Source organism: Symphalangus syndactylus, chromosome 8 (genome assembly GCF_028878055.3).
Source record: "Symphalangus syndactylus isolate Jambi chromosome 8, NHGRI_mSymSyn1-v2.1_pri, whole genome shotgun sequence".
NCBI classification, from domain to species: domain Eukaryota; kingdom Metazoa; phylum Chordata; class Mammalia; order Primates; family Hylobatidae; genus Symphalangus; species Symphalangus syndactylus.
Genome location: NC_072430.2, coordinates 115,831,134 through 115,853,499, shown reverse-complemented (window position 1 = coordinate 115,853,499; position 22,366 = coordinate 115,831,134). Strand labels below are relative to the sequence as shown.

The 22,366-nt window shown below is 37.2% G+C and overlaps 1 protein-coding gene across 1 annotated transcript; it reads left to right on the top strand.

Annotated features, from left to right (window-relative positions):
• The first annotated feature begins 11,412 nt into the window (after positions 1-11,412).
• On the top strand, positions 11,413-11,655 carry LOC129487248 (small ribosomal subunit protein eS27-like). The gene has a single exon (XM_055287852.1). It carries the CDS (start codon positions 11,413-11,415, stop codon positions 11,653-11,655), a length of 243 nt encoding a protein of 80 aa, XP_055143827.1.
• Positions 11,656-22,366: the final 10,711 nt, after the last annotated feature.

Here is a 22,366-nt window from a genome sequence, read left to right as displayed (position 1 = left end):
GAATTCTGAAGAAATTAGAATACATGTTGGATAGTGACCAGGACTCAACTGGGTAGGAATGGTAGAGTCATCTGTTTGACAGTGCGATATTTTTTAGCAACTCAGGGATAGGAATGGAGACAAACTATTGGGCTAACCCAAGGTTGGAGTTCGGCTACATTGGTATGATGGAAGAAAAGACACTGGATGGAATTGAGGTGCTGGCAAACATTGCAGAAGTCCATTCATTAAAGCAATGCCTTTCCAAAACTATTACATTTGTTTATTCTTTTACCTCATTGAAATATTTTCTCAAATATCATTTCAAGTTCTTCCTTGACGAGTCTATTCAAAATACCATTCTTCCTTTTATCCTTTATCTTCTTACAAGATTTATTGTTTTTAAAATTCTTATCATTGTGTGATTTATTTAGTATTGTTTGCTTATTTACATCTACCTTGTTACATTTATGCTTGTTTATTGTGCATCTACCTCTCATTTTAGAATATACACTACATAGGAGTAGGTACTTTATCAAAAAATAGTTGTTAAGGGACTTCTAAAAACGTTGTTAAACCCCACCCCTAACTGTTCCTGAAACATAGTAGGAGCTCAATCAATAGCTAATTTATTATTTATATAGATAATTATTACAAAGACTCTGAGTATAAAATGACTATATAGTAGTAAATTGTGGAAGTATAGCAACAAAGTGGTAAATTATTTGTTCAAAGCTAATCAGTACTCACTTAATCACTTCATATGCAATTTCCTTTTTTGTTTTTTTGGTTTGTGTTAACTTCTGTTTAAATTTTAAAATTTTGAAAGCACTGACGTTATCTGTCAGCTCACAGAAACTTCACAATAACCCTTTAAAGTTCCTCTTCTTCTTGCAATTTAATAGTTTGAATTTAAAACAAAACTCTTCTATGACTTTCTATAAAATTTCCTCATCTCACTGTCATAAGTTAGATCCATATTCCCACAAAACATTTTTTCTTATTTTGATTGCCGTTATTACATTGGGCCGAATTATTTATTTATGGTATTTGTCTTTTACTATATAGTGAATTTTTAAGCTAGATTTCATTTGCATGGTGTTGTAGTTATCACCTCAACACAGAACCTGCCCCTATTAAATTTCAATAAATATGTGTTGAATAAATGAATGAATGAATGAACCTTCATTTGATGGATAAGAAAACTGAGCCCATGGAGTAGTTAATTGATTTATCCAAGGTCACAGAGATGACAAGAAAAGGAGCACTGGCCTTAAGATACCTAGGTAAAAGCTCCTTGTAACATATATTATACATATATTATACTTTAGTCATAAATTTACATCCTTGGAGCTGCCATGCGAATTTAATATTTTTGAAGTATCTGAGCATGAACCCCTTAAAATTTTCAATACAAATAAAAAGCCCATTAAGCCCTCTGTTTTGTTTTTGCACGTTTCTTATCCTTCTGTGTACATGCTTTTCACATTCACTGCTCTAAAGCAAACCAGCATGATTTTATAAACAGCAGTGCAGAGCAGTGTCTTGCAGCTAAATGGGATGCCCTTTTGTACTACAAAAATCCTTAAGGCCTCCAGAATTTAAAATAAAATAAGAAATCTTTTCAAGTAATCTTTTTTTCATGAGTTCCCACAAGAAATTTTTCTGCCATAAATATTGAAAAAGCCTTAATACAGTAATAGAGGTATTCTGGAAACTGTTTTTAGTCATTGGTCCGTTCCATTACATTGTTTTGTGAATCAGGGAATCCTCCCTAAGTCAGAATAGAAGGCCATTCCCTTGTGGAAAATTGGATCAGGTGAGGGTTGGCAAATGTCAGAAACAGGTAAAAGTCACAGGTTTTCTCAAAAGATCTAGGCAAAGTTTAGGAATTCATATATTTACACTGCACAGAAGTAAACCAATGGAAATCTAGGAATTCCATGAAAAGTAGTAAACACACAGACCAAACGGCAAAACCAGGAGTTAAGAGATATTAAATATAATGAAATATCAAATAGAGATAACATGAATATGCCTGTATCTTGGGAGTGATTCTTTTGTAGTCCCTATTTAGATAAATATCAATCTCTAGGAACTGTTTACCTGGGACCTACTCTTTTTGGGGTTCTTGCCTAGATATAATTAAGGAATGCATGAAGGAAGCAATATGTATAAGTGGGGTACAATTATTAGACTAGTAAGTATCATGACCTAAGGCAAGTAAGCCGATTCTTCCATCTCACAGGCTTGTTGCCCATTCTCTGAAAGACCTACTCCCACCAACTCACATTTTTCCAGGGCAAAATACTGGTAGACCCTGGAGAACAGGCAAAATGTCTGATGTAGAAGTAAGTGCCATTCACCCCCAAAATTACAAGTTTTATCATTTTATATTGGAAGGAAATAAGAGTACTTGTATATAAATAAATTCTTAAGCTGTTAGACCAAAGGGAAACACTTCTAAAAATGTTAGATCAAGTTTGAACTGAATTTATTGATACGGGTACACTGTTCAGGACTTATTCAATGTGAAAGTTTAAACTCTAGGGATGGATATAACATTTTACTCTCTGATGACTGAATCCTGGCTTTAGTGGTGCATTATATAAAATGAAACTAAAAAGTCACTTCTGTGCATTGTAAAAAATCCAGTCTTAGAGTGGTAGGAATATTGACATATACTTAAGTGATTTGCCCATTCATCCCTAATCATGCCTCCTAGGAAGCTCCAGAGGACATTCCCATTATCAAGATATTGGGAAATACATTAGCAAGGCAAGCACCAGAATCCTGGAATCCTGGTGGATGTTGTCTGCAGACCAGGTATGACAGTGAGTTTCTACCATTAAAATGAATTAATTTCAATGGGGATGTGTTAACGGCATTCCAGAGCGGCAGAGGCACATAAACACTGTGAGCAGGGGAAGAGGGCATAATTGTAGCTGCAGCTGTCATCAAAATGGTTTGATCTGCAGAAGTAGTTATCATGTTAATTAATCATGATGCCCCTGCAACTGAAATAGGTGGCCAGACTACTAAAGGGTCTCAGTATAAGTTAAGAACACACAAATCACAGGAATAACAATCTATTGCTGATGAATGGGGACTGGTTAGAATCACCACTGTGGAGAGCCACGGCCTCTGCCTCAAATCACTGCCCTGCACCAGTTCACAGACCCAAAGCCCCTGAACAGAGTGGAGCCCCTGAACAGAGTGGACACTGTAAGAAGGAAGAGTCCTCCGATAGTGCAATCAACAGGCCTCTTTCTCTTGCTCTTCCCCAAATGGTACTCTGATCATTTTCCAGTGTGTCTGTGCATGGGATAGGGAAATACCTAGATTTTCTTAAGTCATGACATACTGGCTGTGAACCTCAAATGCCTTTGTGAGTTACCAGGCAGAGTAATGACTTTTGGAGACCAGCTGAGGTAAGAGCTTTTGCCTGAATCATCTCACAGCAGACTTGGTCCCTCATACCCCGCCCAGTGTTTATTTCCTGTCACTACAGAGGCAAGAAGAAACTACATCACTTAGATAGGGAAGAAAGGTCATGTTTGCTGACAGCAGATGCTCAAAAGAAATAAGTTTCACTTGTGTAGGTGGTGTCCTTAATGGTGTTAATAATACTATTATTAGTAATTATAACAATAGTTAACATTTATTGAATAGCTACTCTACGTCAGGTACTGCTACAAACTCTTCATATTAATTAAAAGTCAGAAACTGGGTGAAATATTTTGAGACTCTTTCTAATATTAGGATTATGTCTCTAGGGCCTATTTGGAATTACTGATAATGCCAGTGGCTGCATTTCCTCATAGTGTTGTACTCTCTCAGTCCTCCTCATAAAAAGAAATTTCAACCGTTTGCCTATTTATCACTTAAAAAAAATTTTTACTTCAGAGCAATTTTAGATTTATAGAAATATTGCAAAAGTAGTACACAAATATCCCAGATTCCGCCCGCCCAGTTTTGCCTATTTTAATTAATGAGCCAATATTGATACATCATTATTGACTAAAATCCGTACTTTCCTCAGATTTCCTTCGTTTTTACCTAATGTTCTTTTTCTGTTCCAGGATTCCATCATCAACATCACGTTACAATTACTTCTCATGTCTCCATAGGCTCCTCTTGGCTGTCCAATTTCCCAATCTTTCCTTGTTTTTTTGAGGGCTTTGACAGTTTTGAGGAATATTGGTTAGCTATTTTACAGAATATCCCTCATTTGGGATTTGTCTGATTTTTTTTCCTCATTGGAGCAGGGTTTTGGGTTTTGGGTTGTGGAAGGAAAGCAATGAAGGTAAAATGCCATTCTTATCACATCATATCAACAGTACATACTATGAACTTGTCTTAGTCCATTTCTGTTGCTATAAAAGAATATCTGAGGCTGAGTAATATATAAACACAAGAGGTTTATTTAGCTCATGGTTCTGCAGGCTGTACAAGAAGCATGGTGCCAATGTCTGCTTCTGCTTCTGCCTCAGGCTGCTTCCAGTCTTGGTGGAAGGTGAAGTAGAACCAGCATGTACAGAAGTCACATGGTGAGACAGAGGGGAGGTGCCAGGCTCTTTCTAACACTCAGCTCCGACGAGAACTAATGGAGCAATAATTCACTCATTACAGCAAGGACGGCACCAAACCATTCATGAGGGATTTGTCCCTCTGTCCCAAACACCTCCCATTGGGCCCCACCTTCAACACTGGGAATCAAATTTCAGCATGAGGTTTGAAAGGGTTAAATATCCAAACCATAGCACAGCCTGATTTATCACTATGATTTTGATCAAGGGTCACTTGTCTGGGTACCACTTAGATCTCAAACAATTCTCCCCTGTAAAGTTTTCTCTCTTCTTTCTCCCTGTCCATACTGTGCTCTTTGGAAGGAAGTTGCTGTGCAGAGGCCACACTTGAGGAGTGAGGAGTTATGCTACCTTTCTTGAGGACAGAGTATCTACATATATTATTTGGAATTCTTCTGCATAGATTGTTTCTTCTCTTCCTTCCCTACCCCACCATTCATTAGTATATTTAATCATTTACTCATATAAGTAAATGTCCATACTGAGTGCAGATAATGGATATTTATTTTCTACTTTATAAAACTTTTTATTTTGTTGCTGAAGTTATTTCAACATTAGCCATTGGGAGATCTTTCAGTTGGCTTCTGTGGTCTACTGATACACAATCCTCATCATTGTGTGTCTTTTTCGTAGCCCTTCTTTACTTTCTGGTACTACAAGATTCTTTAGGTTCATCCTGTATAGCTCCTGTCTCAGTTCTAAAATCAGCCATTTCTCTGAGGAATCTTGGTTAAGTTTCTTGCAGAATGGTATTAGAAACCAAAATCTGGGTGCTAAAAAAAAATCTTTTTTAACATAGAGTATTCTGTGTTTATTTGAAGACTAGCTCTGCTTAAATAACTCCTAAGTTTTGTGTAATGGACTGAATTGTCTCCACAAAATTTATATATTGATGAGCCATAACCTCCAGTGTGATTGTATTTGCAGATAGCACCCTTAGGGATGGAAGGTTAGATGAGATCATTAGGTGGGAATGTAAGCCTACAGGACTAGTGTATTTATTTATTTATTTAGAGACGGAGTCTTGCTCTGTCACCCAGGCTGGAGTGCAGTGGCGTGATTTCATCTCACTGCAACCTCTGCCTCCCTGGTTCAAGCAGTTCTGGGCCTCAGCCTCCCGAGTAGCTAGGATTACAGGCGCCCACCACCACACCCAGCTAATTTTTTCTATTTTTAGTAGAGATGGCGTTTCACCATGTTGGCCAGAATGGTCTTGAACTCCTGACCTTGTGATCCACCTGCCTCAGCCTCCCAAAATTCTGGGATTACAGGAGTGAGCCACTGCAGACAGCTAGGACTGGTGTTTTTATAAGAAGAGGAAAAGACATCAGAGATCTCTCTGTCACCTACCAAGTGAAAACAAGGTGAGAAGAAAACTGTCTATAAGCCACAAAGAGAGGCCTTGCAAGAAACCAACCCTAATGGCACCTTGCTTGATCTTAGACTTTAACCTCCAGAACTAGGAGAAAATAAATTTTTGTTGTATTACAAAAATAGTCTGTAGTATTTTGTACTGGCAGCCTTAGCTGACTAATATATCTTGTGCTATAGCATTTGCTTCCAATGTCATGAAAACTGCAGTCCGACTTCCTTCCTGCCTTCAGCTGCCTCATTGTGTACATGAGATACACTTACTATATCCAAAGCCCTGATGCAGGAGAAATATAAATGAGGATAAGTAATAGTTGAGCAATTTCTCAGCCTGACAGAGAAGGGTATCTACTTCTATTATGCAGTTTACAAAGAAGTTTACATGAATTTACTTCCTTCAGAGTGATATTTGTAAACCTGGAATATTACTATAATAATCTAATGGTTTAACAAAAATATTGCCATTTCTAATCGTTCAGCAGTGTATTAACAGTAGATGCTTTAAAACGCAATAGCACCATCACCAACAATAACAACAATAAACCAAATGTGCTACAACTCAAAATATAGCAGTAAAATAGAGTAAAATGGAGTATGTAAAAGTCATATATACTACATCTCTCTGACTTTCATTTGAACTCAAGTTCATGAGAAGTATGGTGAAGTTCTATTGAGAGATGTAGAAGATATGTCTAAACTAAATTATACAAAATATCTGACTCTGGTTTGATGCTTGGGGAGCTCATTAAACCAGAGTTTTACACAGAGCACATACAAATGTGAGAACTGGGGATGTCATATCTAGCTGGAGTCATGGAAAGCCAGTTTGGGGACAAAATCAACATAGAGAAGAATGGAGAAGTCAGGGAACTTCAGACAAATGGCACTACAGCCCTGTGACAAACATGCTTAAACTTCCTCTACCTTGAAATGTGTCAGTTACACAAAGTGATATATCCTCTTTATAGGTTATGGTTTAAGACTATTTGAGTCATTTTTTTCTGTCCTTGCAACTAGATACAATCTCATACATGCCTAAAAGAGGTTCTGGAAAGCATATTATGTAGAAAGAAAACTATGACTACAATTTTATTTTTAATTATATCATAAAATTTTTAGAAAAAATAAGTGTAATAGAGATTAAATTAAAATTCACATAGAAAATTACTCTAGCAGAGTAATGAGTGATAATCAATGATCAAGTTCTACCACTATGTTTATTCAATTCATTAGCAATTTGCTAATCGGGATGGACTGTTGTCTGTTAAGAATGGGTCTTGGGTCTTGATATTTGGGTCTTGTTATTCAGTTAGACCTAAGAATCTTCTCATTACAGGAAAAAATTAGGTAATGAAGGCTCTGGGGCATATTAGGAAATAAAAGGCAGTGATTAAGTTGGTAATTTTATGCAAATAAAAATCAAAGCACCAGGAGAGAAAGAATAAGAAAAGGGTAAGACTTTCAGAAAGTATCAAGCTGTCTCCTGTGATCCTTTTACATAACAAATACAACTTTTTAACTTAATCAACAATGTAGAGAGTAAGTACAAGGATGGCTATACATAAGCTGAACATCTTAGAAAATATTGTAGGGGGAAAAAGAGAGAACTTGCTGATAATACAGTACTTGCAAAACAAGCTTTTGCTATTTCCCTCTTGACACCACGTCTGTTGTCTACCAGGGCAATCATATCCGACAGTAATTGTCTAACAATTGTTCCACACTGAGAAAATACTTCTGATTACAGACATTAACACGTTTAGGCATTAAACCTCCTCACTGTAATTACCCTTGAGCTTATTCTCACAAATGAATTAATATGCTGATCGCTTGGACTAATACAACCAGCAAAAGGGTGATGAATTGCTTCCAAATCAGATAAAATGAAGCATGACATCATTTAATTAATTTCATAGAAGTGGGGGGGTTGAAACAGAAAGAAAACATTTCCACTGGGGCTATCTTCCCAGAGTGGGATGTGAAGTAGGGGCAGGAAGTAGGGAAAGGAAGATGAAACCTAGTGTTACTGAAAACGTCTGAGCTTTTGAGCAGTGGGTTTGTACACTCCAAGGTACCATTTGAAACTGTGATGCTTTTGTAGCTAAAGGTATGGAGAACAGCTGATGTGCTAATGGACCCTGCTATGAGTGCCCCGGTGGAAGGTCTGAGAAGGCAAATATGCCTGTCTGTCCTTTCTGATGCTGAGAATAATTTGCCTTGTTAAATGACTAGCTGGAGTTAAAAGGGTACAAATGTCAAAAACGTATTTAGTTCTGAAATAAAAAAAAAAATCAAGCAAGCAAACAAAAAGCAAGGGCCTGTGAATTAAAAGATGTGCTAACAGGGTAAGGGTATGATTAGAATACAAAATGAATTTTTCCTCTCTCACACCTATCCAGGTAAATAACAAGGTGGCTGGGTATATAGAGCATGAATGTTCCTGATTTGGATCAAAAGGTGACTTACTTGTGTAACCATAAGGATACTAATTCATCTTCCTGACTAGTGCCCATGTTGTTTAGTCACCCAACAAAAAGAGCTTTAACAGAGCTACTAGCAAATCAATGGTACTTTATTTAGATCATGGCTTGATTTCCTCCACTATCTCCTATCCATTTCTACCTTTCTGAGAGGCCCGAATCATCTAGCTAGGAATTCGTAAGGGTGACACCTGGTAGATTTACGTGGCTTCCTTAATCACCTCTATGTAGAATTTTGAAGCTATCTTGGAGACATAGGACTAAAGTAGACCTGTTAAAAGTCCCATGGATAATAAGAGGAAAGAAAAAGCTAAGGGTTTTGAGTTATAATTGTTGTCTTATTGGGGAAAACTATCCAGGCCATTACTGAATACGAAGACAAATATCATCCAAAACTTGACCGCTCCTTGTCAGAAACAAGCCCTCTTGTTAACCGGGGGGACTGGGTATATTTAAAAACTTTACCTCCAAACAGAAAACTCCTTCGGGCTTTCTAGACTAGACTCCTTCAAATCATCCCAACCTCTCCTACGGCTGTTAAATTATAGGGACTCTCCCCTGGGATCTATCTTTCTGCATAAAGTCCGCACCAACGCCGGCCCACTCACACTTGTGAGCCCTTGGAAGATCTATGATTCTTGTTTCATAAACAACCAGGTAACACTAACCTTTTTTTCCAGAAACCTTTGCTGTCTTTATTATCTACTTTTCTTCACCTCCCTTTTCACTTACTTACGTGCTCCAGAAGAGCTTAATGGAAACACTTGTCAAAACTATTCAATTTAGCAATATCCTTCAATTTTATATTATCCTCAATTCACTTACTCTTTATCCAACTATCATTACTTAAAACCCACATACAATTGTTCAACTTGCAGTAGATTTTTATTTGCAAGGCAATTTTTCCCAATACCCTTCATGTATGTTACTGTAATGATATAACCAATGTGGAAAATAATGATTGTGCCACTTATTTTATATTCTATTCATTGCTCATGCACCACTCTAGTTTTAAACCTCTCCCACTGGGACATAAACATAACTTTTCCTCATGTATGAGGCCTCTCAAAAACTGTCAAAAGACCCCCTTCCCTTTTTCCCAATATTTAAATCAAACCAATCACATTGTATTACCCACCCCTTCTAGGTTATTATGGCTTTGCCATACTGCTGATAATTATTTAAACCCTTTTCAAGCTTTGGTCCTATCCTACCTTGATAATTCTCTTCATTTTGGTGATTATATTCTGGGTAAAATAGATCCTGCTCAAATCACTATCTTGAACATAGCTTCCAATCTAAAATCTCATTCTAAAAGAAAAAGGGCTCTAGGACTTATTGTGACTGGAGTTATGGGAACTGTTACAACTCCCAACTTTTGGGGAGGTTTTGCTTACCATGAAATCACACTACAGGAACTTACTGCCTCCCTTAAAATAGCCTTAGCAAAAACTGGCTCAAGTCCATCAGTGCTAGGAAAGTCTTTAGGCTCACTAGCAGGAATGGTTTTAGATAATAGACAAGCTCTAGATTACCTCCTAGCTGAACAAGGAGGAGTCTGTGCTGTCATCAACAAAACCTGTTTTGCCTATATTAATGTGTCTAGAGAAGTGGAAACTAGCGTCTAAGACATTTTCAAACAAGCCAAATGGCTACACATACTTTCCCAAAGTAACCAAGACTGGACCCAAATCCTGATTGGTTTCCAAAAATCACTTTGCTTCTCCCATTCCTTGGACATTTATTCCTAATCATTCTTTTCTTAATATACGGTCCCTGCCTTTTTAATGTGCTAGTTAAGTTTATATCTTCCAGATAACAACAATTCCACCTGCAGATGACTATGCAATCCCAATACCAGCTGGCAACAGGAATTTCCACTTACGTGGGGCCTGTTGATGGAATCTAGTCTTCCCACTTTGAACAAGTTTTTCATGACCCTTCATTCCCTTCATGACAGAGAACAAAAAAGGGGAAAACAAAACATATCCCCTCCACAGCCCCTTTCAGCAGGAAGCAGCCAGACAGACCCAATGCTCATCTTCACTATGCTATTTTCCCTTTCTTGAGACCCTGGTAGGCAGCAGGTGGACATGAGCATAGGGGATTATAAAGGGTCAAAGATTTGACCAAGATACTTGTCAGGGGAAAAATGAGCAGAGCAAAGTCCACCAGGTGGCTATCAAGCAGACCATCCAGAGGCAAAACTCCTTATCTGAAGAATTTAGAAGTAATTGGACTTCCCTATTATCTAAAGTGGGCATCTGATATTTCACATTTTGTTTCCAAAAATTTACAAGTAACTAGAATTTCTATACATCTGTGGAATGCATGTCAAAATTCACTGTGCAACTCTTGCTGACATTAAGACACCAAAATGTGTACAAATGTAATCATTTACCATGACCTGTGTGACTAATGTGATCCACATTACCCTTAAGCTTCTGCTTTAAGGTTCATAAATATCTCTAAGGAAAATCCACTGCAGCACACTCAGTCCTCTTGCCTAAGTGCCCCACTGCACTCTGCTAGAGCGTTCTTTTTATCTAATAAAACCTTCCTTTTCAAACCTATACTATTGTTGGTAAATTCTTCTTACTACCCATGAGCCAACCACTCTCTGCTGATAGGACTCTGACACCTTGCCTGGAAATAGTTTTATATTCTGTTATTTTTACAGAAAAAAAAATCTTGTTCAATGTTTTTATTACATAACAGTAAACAAAAGCCTATTATAAGATTTTTTCCATTTTCATTTGTTTTCCTTTTCTTGAGAAACAGTGTATGACTTTGCATGCAGTAGGTTCTCAACAATTCTTGTTAATTAATTAAATTTACACATATGAGAGTACCAGCTTCGTAATCCTACTGTCTGGTTTGAATCTCAGCTAATCGCGATGTGACTTTAGCCAAACTGTCTGAGTTAATTTTTTTTTTAACTGTTAAATAAGTTCATTCTACCTTTCTGGTGGTGATGACCTACCCACGAGAACATGCTTCTTGCAAAAGATCTCTTTCATCCCTCTCCAGAAGAGGAGAATAGGAAACACAAGAAGAAATGCCTGGTGCAGAGCCCCAGTTCCTACTTCAGGGATGTGAAATGCCCAGGATGCTATAAAATCACCACGGTCTTTAGCTATGCACAAACGGTAGTTTTGTGTGTTGGGTGCTCCACTGTCCTCCACTTGCCTACAGGAGGAAAAGCAAGATTTACAGAGGATGTTCCTTCAGGATGAAGCAGCACTAAAAGCACTCTGAATCAAGATGAGTGGGGAAATCATCTCAATAAACACATTTTGGATAAAAAAAAAATGAGCTCATTCTAACACACTTATAAGCTTGTGTAAATTTGATGGAGAAAACATAAGGCAGCTTGCACTCAATAAATATTGATTTTTCTTGTCATCAATTGTAATTGCCAACATTTATTGTTAGCATGATTCTATTAATTTGACATGCTGATTTAGCATCAATTTAACAAACACCCACTCCAACACCCAGATACCTCCCTCCTCCCCTCTGGCCCTTGACCTGTCGCTTTTACCCATCTTCGAGCATTTTTTGTTTATTCGTTTGTTTGCATAGCAGTGAGAATAATCAGTTTAAAATTTGAATAGGATTTATCACTCCCCCTACGTAATGCCCTTTAGTAATCTGACTTTATACTTAAGATGAATTCCAAACTTCTTTCCATGGCTATATTCTTTGACTCTGTGGAAGACCAGAATATACCACACCAAAATAAAATATATCTCTTTGGTATATGAATTTTGTTGAGCTGGAGGCACTTAAGAAGCAGATGCAGAAAAGCTCTCTGCCCTTCCTCTCTTGCCTAAAAGCAGGACATAGATTTACAAAGAAAAAAGATATCGTCCTACCTCTTCCTTCTACCAGGGATAACACAGGTTAACTACTGAAGACTACTTTAGATCCATTTTGGGCCTGGAGATAGCACCAGGAGAGTCTACAGTTAGCAAGCCTTACTAACTAGCCTTTATCTGCCATTTGTTTGACCTCTCACAAGTGGCCACCCCTAGAAAATCAAAGTCTTTTTCTTCTGACTTGCCACTTTTCCAAAAATGTACTGTTCTTTATTGAAGATGCTATGTAATTTAAAGCCATCACTTTGAGAAATTACTCATAGTCTGGGTATCCTCTATGTATACATGAATTATGCATGTTGATAAACTTCTATTTGCTTTTCTCTTGTTAATCAGTCTTTTGTTACAGGGACCATTTCAACTAAAAACTTCTGAGGTTGAGAAAATAATAATTTTTTTTGTCCTCTACCTTCCCAATTCATCTATACTGCTTTTTACCTAACTCCTATTCAAAGATAAAAACAATGGATGAAGGCAAAAAGAATGAGCACAATGTGGAAAAATTTTACTGTCCAGTAAGGAACACATGTTAGAGTATAGTCTCAGCTCCGGGTGAGAAGGTTGGACAAGAGGAGAAGTGGGTCTTTTAAAGCCAAAAAATAAAAATTAAAAAAAAGTCAGGGGCAGGGGTATCTCTAGTTGATTTGAGGAGAGCAAAGTCTCTGGTGCTGCAGGTTACATCTAAGCTGGTTGGTTTAGGTGCGTGCTGGGATGAGCTGAGGTGGCTTATGCTGAACATGTGAAGACCCCATCTAGGATGGCAGCATTCAGCTGCCTCTGCTAATGAGGGTGCCATGTCAGAATCAAAATGATGGTGCCCAAAATGATGGTCAGGCCTGCACCATGGCTTCCAGGCTAGGTGGCCAGGTCAGACTTTGTCATAGCCACACTGGCCTTCTTTCAGTTAAACATACATGCCTCAAGACTTCTGCACGTGCTCTTCCCTCTGTTTGGATGTGGACCATTCTTTGGCTCTTCATATAACTCTATTTCTTCAGGTTTCACCTCAAATTTCAGCCCTTCAAAGAGGTCTTCCCTGACCACTATTTTTTTTGTTTGTTTTTGAGAGGTCTTGCTCTATTGCCAAGGCTGGAGTGCAGTAGCATGATCTTGGATCATTGCACTCTTGACCTCTGGGGCTCAAGTGATCCTCTCACTTCAGCCTCCCAAGTAGCTGGGACCACAAGGGATCTCACTATGTTGTCCAGGATGGTCTTGAACTCCTCGGCTCAAGCAGTCCTCCCACCTCAACCTCTCAAAGCACTGAGATTACAAGCCTGAGCCACTGCCTCCGATCCCTAACTACTTCTTAATCCCCCAGTATCATTCTCTATCTCTGCATGTTTTTCTTCATCACAATTTGAAGACTTTGTAATTATTCTACTTATTTACTTTGCATATATGTATATATGCATACATATATCTACATACATACATATGTATGTATGTATCTATCAGTTCTGTATCCTATTAGACTGTAAGCTACACATACAGGCTTTAGTAAAAGATAAACAGAGTCGTTTATTCACCTCATTTCCTTTAATCCAACAGGCAAAGAGAAAGTTATGATGCTTGAATTGCTGTCAAACAATCTAGTTATATTTAATTCTACATTTAGTTCATAAGTTTTAAAGATATCACTCACATTTTTCAGGGAGTATTAACAGCAGATCAACATGAATATTCCTTTAGGAAAAAAATGAAAGCTTCATTTTTGCATGCATAGTGTTAATATTCATATATTTGTATGCAGTGCCTTTGGAGCAAGCAAATGTCCTCTAACTGCAATTTCAGCCTGGTCAAGGTAACAGACCTTTTTCATTAAGTACTTCCAAATTTCAAATCTATCCATGAACATGAAAAATCTGTGCTAATTAAAGCCTGTCATATAGGTCAATAGTGCAGGAAGGACCTGGGAGGTTCCCAGGACTTAAAGGAGCAGACTCTGCATTAAATATAACTAGGATTTTCAGCACCACAAGGCAAGATGTCGCTTCATTCTGGTATTGTTACATGATTTATGGACAGCTGTTCAATTGTTCAATGGGATTTTCACCTTGTAAAATGTTGATCAATTTTTGTGGCTAGAAAAACGGAAACTACCCAATGTAGAGAACATTTGTAGAACAAAATTAGTGGGTAAAAATCCCCACTTCTTTTACATCATCCTGTCATGTGCTTTAAAGATTTTGAACTCAAATGTCTTCAGTGGTCTGGCAGAGTGATTTTATTTTTTATTAACTGGGAGGGTGGTGCGAAATAGCTTAGGGCTAGCTACAGGGGGCAGCCACTCTCATTTCAGGCAAATTCTTGCCATGCAAGAAAAAATGTAATTTTGTCAAATTTTCTAACTTTTCAAGAGCAGCCAGTTACCAATATTTTTCAAAAATTAACTATATGTATTAAATACTTGTAACTAATTGAAAATAATTAAAAACGTTATATGGATGACATACAGAAGTTTGTGGGCTAAATGATCTCTACCAGTTTGTGACTTCTGTAGTAAGTTTTGATTTTACCTTATAGTGCTGCTGTTTATTAAAGATATAATGTGACTCACATATGTAGTTTATAATTGTTTAGTAGATACTTTTTTTAAAGTTTAAAAAGGTGAAATCAATATAAGTAATGGATTTTAATCCAATATATCCAAAATATTATAATTTCAACATGTAATCAGTATAAAAATTGAGGACATATTTTACTTTTTTTGTTATACTACATCTTTGAAATTTGATGTGTATTTTACACTTACATCTCAATTTGGACACTGAGTTTTCATTGGAAATATTCGACCTGTATTTAGATTTTATAAAATGTACAGTCGAAAAATAGATTTGTGTGTCCAAGTTTTCCCAAACAGGCTTAAGAGTTTTCTAGTGACTGAATTCAGTACTAGTTTTAAAAACTAAATTAAATTAAGTAAAACTAAAAATTTAGTTTCTCAGTCACATTAGCCACATTTAAGGTGCTCAATAGCTAAATGGTGCTATTGACTACCACACTGAACAGTGTAACTCTAAGGCTCTAATTGTGTGCTTCAGCATTACCTAAATAAGGAGAGAAATGTTAAATACTAAGAGAGAGGGAAGATACTAATATCTCCATTTAAATACAAGAAACCAACTCTCTAGGGCCTAAGTCAATTCCCTTTTGGTATTCCAGACTGGAAATTAAACATTGATGAGCAACTCTGAATGAGATTCTCTTTTGCCTCTGGAAACACACAGCTTTGAAAGTCTGAATGATCCTATTTCAGTTTGTCTGAGATGTCACCAAATTCACCTTTGAATTATTCATATTCTAACTTCTCAAAAATTACTGAATGCCTGTTTACTATTCAAACATATACTGATAGATGCAATGTCTCAAAAATTGAGTACCACACCACCCAAATACCCAACTCGACTACAAGAGATAAGTTTTATATACATTTTGTGTGCATCCTCTCCTAGCTCACACACACAGTTATTTATGTGTTTCAGTGAATACCTATATCTATCTCAACAGGAATGATTCAAAGTTGCCTTTAAAAGCTTACTGTGTTTTATGGTGGATGCCCTCAGAGTTCAGAGAATTTTCTCTTATGGAGAGAATGGCTTTTTTGATTAGGCAAAACCTTGTTGGAATGCTTTTTAATTGCAAAATATAAGTATTCTACATATAGTCTGAAAGGAAAGGGTCATTACAAAAAAAGTTAAATTGATTTGCCCAATATAACAGATGAATATTAAAATTTTGAATCCTTTCCTGGAAAGCTGTGGTTTGGGATCAGGAACCGATACAATAGTGAGGTACAAAAAGCAGTCCCTGAAGAGAGAAAGCCTGACCAGGCAACATGACAGAAAGAACCTGTTGGGAGAGAAATTGATCTAAGGTAGGTCTAGGTTATCTACATGTGGTAGACATACCCTAGGGATTTAGAGCTGGAAAGTCTCATATTCAGTACTAATTTGTTGCCTGCTCTGTGCCATGCTATAACCTTCTCTAGATACTTGCAAGCAGCTGTCTTGGGAATACACAATAGCTGTGTATAATTTTTTTTTCTGAACAATGAAGAAAGAGACTATTTCTTACTTTAGGCAACATGGATTATAGTAATGAGCCAACTCAGAATGTAAAACCAGAATAGGAATCAAGAAGCCTGTAGAAGGAGGGTAAAAAGAATCAACATCTTGATAATCCTTGGGGTATTGGGTAGAGAACCTGACTACCCACAGTACTTGAGATGGGGCTCCGTAAGTTTATTTAAATTAAAAAATACCTTAGAGGACTGTGTAACATTAAAGTAGCAGATGTCTAGATGACATATTTATTTAAACATGTTTTGTTTGTAAATGTTTGAAGTGTGTGTGTCTTAAAAACAGTTTCAAGTTGTACAAAATGCTTAGTCATATTCTCCCTATTTTGTTTTTAATGGCTAAATATTTCACTGCATTAATAAACTATACTTTAATCAGATTGTTGGATATTTAGGCTGTTTCCATTTTTCATTTAAATCATATGTCATGACCATCCTTGTATAGAGTTTTTCTGAGGATAAATTTCTAGACATTTCTGAATTAAAATGGCTAAAAAATTTAATTTAAAAAGCAAATGTCAAAGGTTATGCCAATTTATATTCTGACTCACATCTCATGAGAAAATCCCTTTTTATGTTATGACCATTATCTACCTTTATAACATGACTAATCTGAGAGAGGAAAATTAAGCCTCGTAATTTTAATTTTTATTTCTTTTATTACAAGGAATTTGAGTATTTTCATTTGAATATCTATTAGCCAAATGAATTTCTTCTTGTCAAGATGGTATAATTAATCTCATTTTGATGCATCTCCTCTAAAACTATAGCAATGTCAGATAAAACACAAATATAGAAACACAGGAAATAATTGAGTTAAATACAAATTTATCCAGATAAATATGATTGGAAAATTTTCCTTTGCTCATTTTTATCTTGTATTAATCTTTCCAATATTAGTTTGTTAGAACCATTTACATGTTAAACTATAAACCTTTAATTTACTATGTATATTGCAAATTACGAATTTCAATGTAATCTTTGTCTTTTGATCTTTTTTTTTGATCATATTCAAGTTTTCTTTTTCGTGTTATAAAATATTTTGTAGTCATTTCCACTAGGGTTTCTTTTTTGTTTCATGCTCAGAAGTTCTTCAACATTATTTAAAAGTCCAATGTTCTTAATTACTGTACTTGTGTCACAATTTCTCAATAACTTTTATATAAAGACTTAAGTCAGTGCTAATACTTAGGAATTGCAGAGTTTGTTGCCATTTGCAATTCCCCCCCACTCATAGAGTATTTGATATGAGATCCAACAATCAGTATTATTTTTTAAAAAACCACTGCCCTGTTTTCTATATTAGCAAAATAAGTCAATTTTCAAAAGTCAAACATTATTATGAAAAACTTCCAAAATTTTTGATGATAGTTCGTAAAATCAGCATTTCTTTTGCTTTTTTGCAAAATTAATCACAGACAGCAAGGATATTTAAAAAATGGAAGCACAAATGTCATCTCGGCTGAAACTAAGAGAAAAAATATGTGTAAATTGTGTCCTAGGAAGTGAAGATTGAGCAGGGATATGGGCAAAAGTAGAAAGAAGATAACCATGATTGCCACCTTCAAAAAGAACCAGCAAAAGTGCAAGTCTTCAAAGTGAACTATATATTCTGAGGTGAAAAATAGAAAATTCTACTTGTAGAAGCAGGACCTCGATGCGTTGAACTTCTCTATACCCATTGGGTTCTGAAAAGCAGGAATGTTGAGCAGAATAAATAACTTTTAAAATGAACAAACAAAAACATGGGCAAAGTTTCAGGGAGTAACTGTGCCTATTTTGAAGGTTAGGGAAATAGAGAGGAAATTCTTTTTTGAGTTTGACAGCTCTCAGCCTTTTTCTATGACTAATGAGAAGTAAAGAATAAAATAACTCCTAAAAAATTTTTGTTAGCCAAGACACAACTCCAGGCTATTCCTTACAATTGTCTGCAAATAGCTGGAAAATTTACTTTATTGAAAGACGGGTTATTATAGAGAAATTAACAGAAGATTAATACAAACATACTACAAAACATGAAGAAAACAAGCGGAAAACAAATGACAGCTGAAGAATACTCAAAAGGAAAATGATGTCATAAAGCAGATGAAAACATTACATTTCCCCATGCATTAAAAATGTAAGCAATCATATCTATGCAACAAGAATATAAAGCATATATACAAATCTCGGGAATAGATGGTGAGAAAACAGAATGACATATAATAAGATGATGTCCCAAATTACAGGAGCCAAGTTGAAAAAGTTCTCAAAGATGAGATAACATAAGCATGAAATAATAACAGTTTATAATACTTTGAATAAAATAAGAACCAGAGTCTATATCGATAGTAAATACTACATAAATAAATATAAAGCTATTTGTTATAATAAAATGTAAAATGCCTCATCCCTCTCAACGCATGTGGGTAAAACATAACTAACAATATATATTTCCTAAATAATAAGGTGTATCTAGTAGGTGTTCCTTGGTTACCACAGTGTCTCTAATAGGTGTATGTCAAACTTTATGTTCTAAAAACAGAGGATACATCATCTTTTCATGGGCTCTGAAATTGACCATATGTTAGCACCTCAAAACTTCCATACATTGTTCAAACATAGAAATTTTATATTAACTGATGTCAACGCTATGAAATTACAAACTTTTTAAAATTCAGATAAGAAAAAAACATAGCTCCAGGGGTGGGAAGCAGGAGACACTTCTAACTTGATTCAAAAGCAAAAAGTAAAAATGCTAGACTATTATGATAATAAAGACACCTAGGGATATAGTCAATGTAATGCTCAGTGGGAAATTACTTATATTTAGAAATATTTTAATGCATTTATATTAACAAATGAGAATTAATACTAATATGAGAATTAAATGTCCAAATCAACAAGTTTGGAAAAGACTAAAAAGCAATTAAAGAGAAGGATGAAATTAAAGATACAAAAAGGGGGGAGGAGCCAAGATGGCCAAATAGGAACAGCTCCGGTCTACAGCTCCCAGCGTGAGCCATGCAAAAGACGGGTGATTTCTGCATTTCCAAATGAGGTACCGGGTTCATCTCACCGGGGAGTGCCAGACAGGAGGTGCAGGACAGTGGGTGCGGCGCACCACACGCGAGCCAAAGCAGGGCGAGGCATCGCCTCACCTGGGAAGTGCAAGGGGTCAGGGAATTCCCTTTCCTAGTCAAAGAAAGGTTGACAGACTGCACCTGGAAAATCGGGTCACTCCCACCCAAATACTGCGCTTTTCCAACAGGCTTAAAAAACGGCACACCAGGAGATTTTATACCACACCCGGCTAGGAGGGTCCTAATCCCACGGAGTCTCGCTCATTGCTAGCACAGCAGTCCAAGATCAAACTGCAAGGTGGCAGCCAGGCTGGGGGAGGGGCGCCTGCCACTGCCGAGTTACTTGTTTGATTAGGTAAACAAAGCGGCCAGGAAGCTCCAACTGGGTGGAGCCCACAACAGCTCAAGGAGGCCTGCCTGCCTCTGTAGGCTCCACCTCTGGGGGCAGGGCACAGACAAACAAAAAGACAGCAGTAACCTCTGCAGACTTAAATGTCCCTCTCTGACAGCTTTGAAGAGAGTAGTGGTTCTCCCAGCAAACAGCTTGAGATCTGAGAACGGGCAGACTGCCTCCTCAAGTGGGTCCCTGACCCCCGAGTAGCCTAACTGGGAGGCACCCCCCAGTAGGGGCGGACTGACACCTCACACAGCTGGGTACTCATCTGAGACAAAACTTCCAGAGGAATGATCAGGCAGCAGCATTTGCGGTTCACCAAAATCTGCCATTCTGCAGCCACCACTGCTGATACCCAGGCAAACAGGGTTTGAAGTGGACCTCTAGCAAACTCCAACAGATCTGAAGCTGAGGGTCCTGTCTGTTAGAAGGAAAACTAAGAAACAGAAAGGACATCCACACCAAAAACCCATCTGTACATCACCATCATCAAAGACAAAAGGCAGATAAAACCACAAAGATGGAAAAAAAACAGAGCAGAAAAACTGGAAACTCTAAAAACCAGAGCGCCTCTCCTCCTCCAAAGGAACACAGCTCCTCACCAGCAATGGAACAAAGCTGGACGGAGAATGACTTTGACGAGTTAAGAGAAGAAGGCTTCAGACAATCAAACTACTCCGAGCTACAGGAGGAAATTCGAACCAATGGACAAGAAGATAAAGCTTTGAAAAAAAATTAGACAAATGGATAACTAGAATAACCAATGCAGAGAAGTCCTTAAAGGACCTGATGGAGCTGAAAACCAAGGCATGAGAACTACGTGACAAATGCACAAGCCTCAGTAGCCGATGCGATCAACTGGAAGAAAGGGTATCAGTGATGGAAGACGAAATGAATGAAATGAAGCGAGAAGAGAAGTTTAGAGAAAAAAGAAGAAAAAGAAATGAACGAAGCCTCCAAGAAGTATGGGACTATGTGAAAAGACCAAATCTACGTCGGATTGGTGTACCTGAAAGTGACGGGGAGAATGGAACCAAGTTGGAAATCACTCTGCAGGATATTATCCAGGAGAACTTCCCCAATGTAGCAAGGCAGGCCAACATTCAGATTCAGGAAATGGAGGGAATGCCACAAAGATACTCCTCGAGAAGAGCAACTCCAAGACACATAATTGTCAGATTCACCAAAGATGAAATGAAGGAAAAAATGTTAAGGGCAGCCACAGAGAAAGGTCAGGTTACCCACAAAGGGAAGCCCATCAGACTAACCGTGGATCTCTCGGCAGAAACTCTACAAGCCAGAAGAGAGTGGGGACCGATATTCAACATTCTTAAAGAAAAGAATTTTCAACCCAGAATTTCATATCCAGCCAAACTAAGCTTCATAAGTGAAGGAGAAATAAAATACTTTACAGACAAGCAAAAGCTGAGAGATTTTGTCACCACCATGCCTGCCCTAAAAGAGCTCCTGAAGGAAGCACTAAACATGGAAAGGAACAACTGGTACCAGCCACTGCAAAAACATGCCAAATTGTAAAGACCATCAATGCTAGGAAGAAACTGCATCAACTAACGAGCAAAATAACCAGCTAACATCATAATGACAGGATCAAATTCACACATAACAATATTAACTTTAAATGTAAATGGGCTAAATGCTCCAATTAAAAGACACAGACTGGCAAATTGGATAAAGAGTCAAGACCCATCAGTGTGCTGTATTCAGGAAACCCATCTCACGTGCAGGGACACACATAGGTTGAAAATAAAGGGATGGGGGAAGATCTACCAAGCAAATGGAAAACAAAAAAAGGCAGGGGTTGCAATCCTAGTCTCTGATAAAACAGACTTTAAACCAACAAAGATCAAAAGAGACAAAGAAGGCCATTACATAATGGTAAAGGGATCAATTCAACAAGAAGAGCTAACTATCCTAAATATATATGCACCCAATACAGTAAGTCCTGAGTGACCTACAAAGAGACTTAGACTCCCACACAATAATAATGGGAGACCTTAACACCCCACTATCAATATTAGACAGATCAACGAGACAGAATGTTAACAAGGATACCTAGGAATTGAACTCAGCTCCACACCAAGTGGACCTAATAGACATCTACAGAACTCTCCACCCCAAATCAACAGAATATACATTCTTTTCAGTACCACACCACATGTACTCCAAAATTGACCACATAGTTGGAAGTAAAGCACTCCTCAGCAAATGTAAAAGAACAGAAATTATAACAAACTCTCAGACCACAGTGCAATCAAACTAGAACTCAGGATTAAGAAACTCACTCAAAACGGCTCAACTACATGGAAACTGAACAACCTGCTCCTGAATGACTACTGGGTAAATAATGAAATGAAGGCAGAAATAAAGATGTTCTTTGAAATCAACGAGAACAAAGACACAACATACCAGAATTTCTTGGACACATTCAAAGTAGTGTGTAGAGGGAAATTTATAGCACTAAATGCCCACAAGAAAAAGCAGGAAAGATCTAAAATTGACACCCTAATG

Coding starts and splice junctions, on each gene's coding strand:
- LOC129487248 (XM_055287852.1), top strand. CDS start 11,413: ATGCTTCTTGCAAAAGATCTCTTTCATCCCTCTCCAGAAGAGGAGAAT.